At 28.5% G+C, this 8,294-nt stretch overlaps 1 protein-coding gene across 2 annotated transcripts; it reads right to left on the bottom strand.

Annotated features, from left to right (window-relative positions):
* Positions 1-519: 519 nt before the first annotated feature.
* LOC107623737 (K-box region and MADS-box transcription factor family protein) lies at positions 520-7,840 on the bottom strand. 2 transcript variants are annotated; one of them, XM_088484831.1, is made up of 8 exons: positions 7,232-7,840; positions 4,246-4,324; positions 3,717-3,781; positions 2,937-3,036; positions 1,888-1,929; positions 1,744-1,785; positions 946-1,082; positions 520-867 (listed from the first exon to the last, which is right to left on the bottom strand). In XM_088484831.1, the coding sequence occupies exons 1-8, from the start codon at positions 7,414-7,416 to the stop codon at positions 771-773; spliced, it is 747 nt and encodes a 248-aa protein (XP_088340957.1). In that variant the 5' UTR covers positions 7,417-7,840; the 3' UTR covers positions 520-770. The 2 variants fall into 2 exon arrangements, with proteins under 2 accessions (XP_088340957.1, XP_088340960.1); XM_088484834.1 differs by having other exon boundaries at positions 3,717-3,778; positions 7,232-7,839.
* Between the last annotated feature and the right edge of the window lie 454 nt (positions 7,841-8,294).

The raw sequence follows: 8,294 nt of genomic DNA, 5'->3' as shown, positions 1-8,294 counted from the left end.
ATTGCACCATGACCAAAAAGAAAGATAATGATTATATATTAGTCTTTCTCCAATCTACATAATTGTTTTTACAGTATAAAAAAATAATTTTTTATTTTTTATCAATTTGCTTTTTTTTTTTTTTACAAAAAGCGAAGAGTGTAAAAAAAAAGTATAAACAAAAATAAGTGCATATAACATTATTCATATAAAACAATAAAAAATAATTCAAAATAGCTTAGACTTTATCCCGACTTATATAATGAGATGTATGTTGCCCCAAAGTTTGTGGAAGTGTATTGATTCAATGGTTAATCAGTTTTGGTGGGGAAGCAAAAATAGAAAAAAGGAAAATTCATAGGATTAGTTGGAATAAAATGCTCACAAGTCACAAGAAAAAAGGAAGCAAAGATTTTAGAAATTTAGAAGCTTGAGGGCATTTTAACTTGGCTGCTTTTTTTAACGAGGAGGTCACACTTTGAGTGGAGAATACCAAATCATGCAATAGCTTTATGGTATTTGGGGCTAGCAAGAAACAAGGAAAATCAAACTGGTCATTCAGATAATGTTCTCATTCAAAGAGTCTATGACTTCTTACATTGCCATATGTCTATGGTCAGAGTTTTAAGCCAGCCACATCTGTTTTTTATACCAAAACAAAATAAAACAAAAGCACATTCCAGCATTTACACATTGATTGTGAAACACCAAGAGGCATTTTTGTCTTTTACACCTAAGGTGTTTGTTTTTATGTAGGCACCTAAATATATTTTGATTTGATGAGCTTTAGCTCAAAGCATCCATCCAGGAACAAATCCATTCACTTGTTGAGCCTGAGTTGTTGCCGTTATCTGATCTGAAGCTACAGGGTTGTACCTGTAATCAGGACTGAATCAAAGTACTAGGTGTTAAATTTCGAGATAACGTTCTTTATGGTCTTCAAAAATAGAAAGTGTTTTAGGTTACCCTATCTGCAATGTGGGATTGCATTCCAGAGGCTGGAAAAAGCCTTGAGAGTGAGCATTCTGTGTACCATATTGCATGCTTTGTTCGCCGGCCTCCCACGGTTGCCGATACTGGTTTCTTGAATTGATTTCCTCCAGCTGCCAACAAAGATTTTTGTGCCATGCATGAATCAAACCATTATATCAGCACTTAGCAGAGAAGCCTTAATGGGATGAGAATAACAACAAAGAAGAACAAAGATTGAAGATGCATTAACCAATGAATTATGCGTTATATGTATTTTTTCATTCTTTGGATTGAGCTGGATGAGTTCAATTAGGGAGTCAGTTTTTTCTATAAGACCAATATTAACTAAATTTGTAAATTATTTTTTATTCTACATTTTAAATCTTAAATTATATATCTTAGACCTCTAAAAAAATTAAAAAAATAATTTTATAATAAAAAATTAGTTAATATTAGATAATTAAAAATTAATTTTCCATACTTAAACAATTCAAAATTAGGCACACAAATTACTTGTTATAAAGATAAATGATTGCAAAGAGTAATGAGACTGAAAATACAGCAAATGTAGAGTGGCATTAGGCAACAGGACAATCAGATCAGTAGTATCAAATAATTTTTTTTTATTTAATTATTTATTTTTATACCATTCATTCATGCTCTTATGAAACCAATTTAAGGGCCATATGCAAGATATTTCAAGTTTCAAATATCCAACCTGTTTTGGCCTAGAGCAATCTAAGTTATTTATGCAGAAACAGAGAAGCAAAATCAGGATTGGTACAATATTACCTTCATGGTTAAAGATCTGTTTGCTTCCACCAGAATCTGTTCCTGTAAATTAAGAAAGGGGTTGGAACTTGGAAGTATTATGCAATACCACATAAAGTGAGCTTCATATTATTGCATTTAATTAAAAGGAAAATCTTGTTGTACCTTGTTTTGCAGATCAGCTAACTGGTCCAGCATGAATTGAGTCTGAAATTAATTGAAGATAGTGACAAAAAGAATTAGAAAAGAAAGAAACTAAATAAATAATAAATAGGTAAAAGGTCAGATAATTGTTAGAAATATTATTCTACTATTGGTTTGTTAGTTGTATTCAATGCTTAATAAAATTTATGTTTTATGCATTTTCTTTTTTTAATTCCTTACCAGTCCTTATTATTTGATTACTATGATTTTCAAAAAGAACTGCTTGAACTTTGAATTCCCCTATCTAATAAAGATGTTAGAGAACTGTTAAAATCTTTCATATGGAAAGCAACATTTTTTATTTGTGGTTCTAATTGAACTACCGACATCCGACTTGGCTAAAGTCCTATAAAGGGGAAGACTAATAGAGATTTTGAGGAATTTTCCATTGCTATAACTCGATTCTAATATCACTAATTAAAATATTTATCATCTTGACCAATTTTACATTAACAAAAGACAACACTTTATTGTGGCTTAAAACTTTATAATTTTGACTGAACAATTTTTTTTTTCCCGGGGGGGTGGGGGGGGGGGGGGTTGGAGGTTGGGGGTTTAAACAAGACCGATAACGAGTGGCAAATAAAACATGAAAAGGTCCAATTGAACCATTGGAATTGGAATTGTGAATTTAGCAAATTAAACCATGTCATAATACTAGCATAAAATTTTTCGAAGATGGGCCAAAATATTTTATGAAGAATGCCAAGTATATAACTTTTTGCTTTTTAATAGAGACCTCCCCCTCCTCTACATGGAGCAAAACCGCATTATTCATGACATCAAAATCTATTTAATATAATAAACGAGGTATGTTGTATTAATTAGCTATTCATACAAAATATACAAAATGATCCACAATAAAATAAAAAGAAACAAAGCGCTATTTTTTTCTTTGTATATATTAATATAAAAATTTATTGAATTTAATTTAAGAAGTATATCATATATATTAATTAGAAAGTTGAGTAAATAGCGGTTAATTTATGGTTTAAATATTGCATTATTACCTTAGTAGACCTGACTTGCCTGAGAGATGTATCAAGTTGACGCTCAAGCTGCTCAAGCTCTTTGGTGCCTAATGGACCTAAGTCTTCACCAAGAAGGTTCCTGCAAATTAAGAGACAAAAATGCCATGGTCTTAGTATGAAACCGTACATGAATATGATGAAAAACATCATAAAGAGTAAATAGAGAAAAGGACATACAAAAGAATAGAATATAGACTAAACAAAAGTAAACCTAAACCATTTTGAATTGTTTTGGTAAGTCAAAACTTCCCTTTTCTTATATAACATTTTATTGGTCTAATATAAAGTTACAATCATATACTTTATAATTTCCTAAATCTCGATACAACAGATCAAAAACTCATTTTCTGTTTGTTTTTATCTTTGAATTTGCATATGCAACTAAAATAACTGTTTTGACTTGTCTAATCAATCTTTGATCTTTGGGGATATCAAGTTATTTTTAAATTTTTTAGATATATTTTTATTCTATCTCTATTTTCTTTTGTGTGTATTTTAATTTTGACCATTTATTGAATAGTAAATCACTTTTGTTTTTAAAAAAATGCAATAAATTAAATATTTGACTTATAGAAAATATTTTCGTTTATTTATAAAAATTTATTATAGCTTAAAATTATGTATTAGGAAATAATAAGTTATAAAAGTTTAGTATGTTGTTGGCTGAATTTAAATATATATAGATACATTAAATTAAAAAATGTACTAAATTTTTACATAAACGTTTAAGCCAAAAAGGTAGTTCTGTATATAAAATACCTCTGAGTCCTTTGAAGAGATTCAAATCTTGCTTTCAGTTTTAGATACTCACGGTAACTGTTCTGCTACAAAAGAATACAACAAAACAAATGACAACTAACAAAATCCCACTTGATGTGTAATGAAATACATATATACTAAATTACATGAGAAAAAATTTACATTATAAATATAATAGAATACACTATTATTTTTATTTATAAAAGTTTAAAATGTTGACAAATATAATAATGAATAAAAAATTAATTTTACATTCACAAAAAAATATTATTTTATATATAAAAATTTAAATATTAATAAATTTATATATAAATAAAATTAATATTTAAATATTTTTATCACATAAAAATTATCTTTTATAAATATAAAATTAATTTTATTTATTTATAATTAAATTTGTCAGTATTGTAAATTTAACGATTAAAAATACTAGTTTATGATAAATTTGTGATAGTTCTAGTATTTACTATTTTAAACTTTTTGAAATGCTATAATAATAACAATAAATCAAGTTGTATGAAGTGATTACCTCAAGCTCTTTGGCAGGTTTGTTGACTTCTACTGCACCATAGCTACATTTTTGGTACCTTTCAAGTGTTTTGAGCATGCTGATTCACACCAGATAAAAGAAAGAATTGTTACATTGATTATGGTGCATGTATGGTGTTATATCATATATACGATAAGAATAGTAGTACACTAGTTACTCAAAGAACAACACCCTTTAAATTAATGTTGAAAATAAGCATGGTGACCTTATCATATTCATATCTCTAATTTTGATTTTGCATACTTTCAGTACTCTTTTGAAGATATAATATATTTTCAATGAGAGTGTCTTTTTAGATTTTTATACTGCACATAGATTATGACGCATAATGATTAATATTAATATACATTATCAGTTCAGATAAGTTTGATTATATGTTAATTTATACATATCACTTTTACCCTCACATTTTAAGGTGAATAATAATAAGAGTAGAAATATAGTCATAATAATAATATTATTTCTCAAAGTGGTGAAGTTAAGAGATACACTCATGATCCTTTATAAGCTCTCTAAAGAGACTAGAGAAAGTCATTAAAAAATTTATTTCTTCTTTCACAAAAAAAGAGATTCACAATTTTTTAATTCAACATATTTTAGGATGCTCGTTACAATTTGAAAAAAGAACTTAATGCCTTAATAACATGTTTTCTTTTTCTTCTTAAAAACTTGATTTTGGTAAACCAAACAAACTATAAGCAAATTATGTGGACAATGTATCTATCTTCATGTATGGGTAACCTTATGAATTTTAATATGAAAAAGTATAAGTAAATAATTTTTAATTAATTAATTTTAAACAATTATAAATAATAATTATTAATTTTGTATTTTAAAAAATTAAATTTAAATAATTACTAATTAATAATAATTAATTAATATAAAGTACAATTTAAAAACACTTATTGATTTACTATTGGCTAAATTTTTGTTGGTAATAAAGGAACAAAAGATATGTATCTCTTTTATTTCTATTTTTGAAAAACCTAAGAAAATATCAAAAAATATATATCCTATTCTTATTTTTAACTTATCCAAACACATTTCTTTTTCTTATTTTTTTCTTCTAAATTTATGTCTTATTTTTGTTACCATGCAAGCACTATCTAAATGTATAGCTACCGTAGTCCAAACTGTAAAATTCATCAACAAATAGATGATTTACAACCTGAAATAAGAAACAGAAATTTAGTAGTTTCAATCAAGAACAACTTCATGCATCATGCATTATATTCTTAGCCTTGGCTATATCAACTCGAATAACATACATAAAGAGAATATGCATCTAACATTATTCTAAAAGATAGACAAATAATATGCATACTTAATGATGTCATATTTCCTTGAAAGATAACTCATCACCACAGAAGGAAGAGGACCAGAATGAAGGGAAATTATTGCATGAAGGTTTGTGTGACCTATTTAACTTCTTGACCTTGATATTCTAAGGAGAAACATCTTGATTTACATAGAAAATTTAAGAATGGAAAAGTCTAGGGGGCAGCAATTTTATCAAATTCTGGCCAGCATGTAACCATCAAAGAAGAGTGAGCCATTGGATGAAATCTTACATTAATCTCACACCATTAAAAACCTCATTGATGGCTATTTGATGGCTATAAATTCCAAAAGTTGCTGACCCCTAGCATTCCTCTTTAAGAATTAATTAAACTAAAGAGTATAACTTCTAAAAAGACTATAAATCAGTTCCCAAAAAAAATCTTAAAGGATTCTCTTAACAAATAAGACGTTCGTTAAGGTTAAACTTTACAATTATTCAATAAATTAGCAGTTAAACTTCTTAACTTTTAATTTCTTAAAGAATGCTTTTAGTAAAACACAATTAAAATAAATACTAATAAAATCATATATCTACCATAAAGCAACGTATCTTGTGAAAATTAAAGTTTAATACCTTAATTAAAAGAACTCCTTTTTTTATGTCATTTCAATTTATTTTGAAGTACCCATAAATTCATCACCACCTAGCTAGGTAGCTCTAATAGTGAGAGATAGAAAAGTCTATTTGAACTCATCATAAAAATGTAACAGAATATTAACATGACCTAGGGAAGGAGAAAATACAACTGCATGGGAGCTCAAAAATGATATTATGAATTTGTAATCCTTCTTTTTATTTTTTTTATTTTCCCCTCTTTTTATGAATTAGAAAGCAAGAATCAACCACTCTATGTTACTTAAATTTATAAAACTTTTTTTTTATCTTTTGGTACAAAAACTCTGATGGATTTTCACATCCCTGACCTGCTTCATTTGGAAGATGTGTTAATTAATATACCAACATCTATCATTCCAATATTTCAATATAATCTAGTATGTATATATCAGCATCACGTTCACATACATATTGAAGATTTCAAAGGAAAATCAAGAAATGAAAAGAATAAACAATCAAGCATGTCTTTACAAGAAAATTAAAGACAGATTGGCCTCTGTGTTGATTATTTAAAATTACACACGAAATTAAGAAAAATCCCCAAAAAGCAGGAGGAGGGAGAAAAGCTAGTCTACAGTGATCTAACAAATTACTAGAACCTACAGACAACAGAGAAAATTTCAGATATTGAGCGAATCATGCAACTCCATAACCAGATCTCGCAAATCAAGCTTCATTAACAACTATCCGTACATTCAAAAAGATCAAACACAAACACAACACTTGCCTTCTTCCATTATTATTATTTCAGTGCAGCTCATACGCAATACAACCATCAAACCTAGCTTCTATCATATCAATCAAAGAATCATCCAGAAATTCATGTAATAAAGGAGATCGATCGATCGATCTCGATCGAGTATTCAACGCAAGCACGTCGAGCCAAAAAAAAGAAGAAATTAATATTTTAAAAATAAATAAATAAAAGGTCAACAAAAAAAAAAAAGGGGAAAAAAAAAGGAATAAAAGAAGGAACTCATGGATGATTATTAGTTATTACAGACGTACCTATTGCTGCTACAAAACTCATAAAGCTTTCCGCGGTTAGAGAAGATGATAAGAGCAACTTCAGCATCACACAGAACAGAAAGCTCATAAGCTTTCTTGAGAAGTCCATTCCTCCTCTTTGCAAACGTCACCTGCCTGTTTATCTTGTTCTCTATTCTTTTCAGTTCCACTCTTCCCCTTCCCATTCCCCAACTAACTAAAACTTCCTAATTTAATTAATATACTTATTTTTATTTCTTATTTATTATTTATATTCAATTTTATTTTATATATACCTTCCGATTCTGCTTTTCTGGGTTAGTACACAAGTGCAGCCCCAATTTTGTGAAAACTGAAAACACAGCTCAAACAATTTCTTTTTTTTTGGAAAATAATTAAACGTTACTTACTTGGATTTAAGAGTTTAAGTTATCAAGACTTTCAAGCCCTAGAGCGAGAGAGAAAGTAAAAAAATATATATATAAAAGAGAAGAAGGAAGAGATAGAATTAGAAATAGAAAATAAATGAACGAAGAAAGGTCACAACTCACAAACACGCCCTAAAGAAGAAGCTTGTTGCGTTAAACTTAAATCACAAATGACATAAATCCTCTCTACCTTGGATTTTTATCCTCTCTCGGCTCTTTTTCTTTCTTTATTATTATTTTATATATATATATATATATATTTGCCACTGTTGATGAGAAAAGGTTGGTGTTAGTATTACTGTGTTAGTTACCGGTTTCGTATAAGTTTCTTTTCATCGTGCTTTACTCGGCTATGGTATTTTTGGAAAGTTTTGTTTTCCCCATTTTCAGGATTCTTACGTGGAACGCACGCTCCTTTCTTTCCCGAAGAATTTGGGGATACGCGTGTACCGCACTGGCGCGTGGTGACAGCTGGCTTATATGTCTTAATGTTACTAATAAAAATCTAGGGCATTCTTTTGAGGGTAAAAAACCTTAATAAGCCAAGTCAAGAATCATGTAACGTAAATACGTCAAAGTGAAAATCGTTTCAGCAATAAGCCAAATCATATTTTTATATAATTCGAACCATGCTGGTTCGAATTTCATTTCTACAT

The sequence above is a fragment of the Arachis ipaensis genome, chromosome B10 (assembly GCF_059453495.1).
Source record: "Arachis ipaensis isolate K30076 ecotype BB chromosome B10, ASM5945349v1, whole genome shotgun sequence".
NCBI lineage: Eukaryota > Viridiplantae > Streptophyta > Magnoliopsida > Fabales > Fabaceae > Arachis > Arachis ipaensis.
This window is presented reverse-complemented; position numbering and strand designations above follow the sequence as displayed.

Coding starts and splice junctions, on each gene's coding strand:
- LOC107623737 (XM_088484831.1), bottom strand. CDS start 7,416: ATGGGAAGGGGAAGAGTGGAACTGAAAAGAATAGAGAACAAGATAAAC. Junction 4,325..7,231: donor GAGTTTTGTAGCAGCAATAG/GTACGTCTGTAA, acceptor GGTGTGAATCAG/CATGCTCAAAACACTTGAAA. Junction 1,083..1,743: donor ACAGATCTTTAACCATGAAG/GTAATATTGTAC, acceptor CTTTGTTGGCAG/CTGGAGGAAATCAATTCAAG.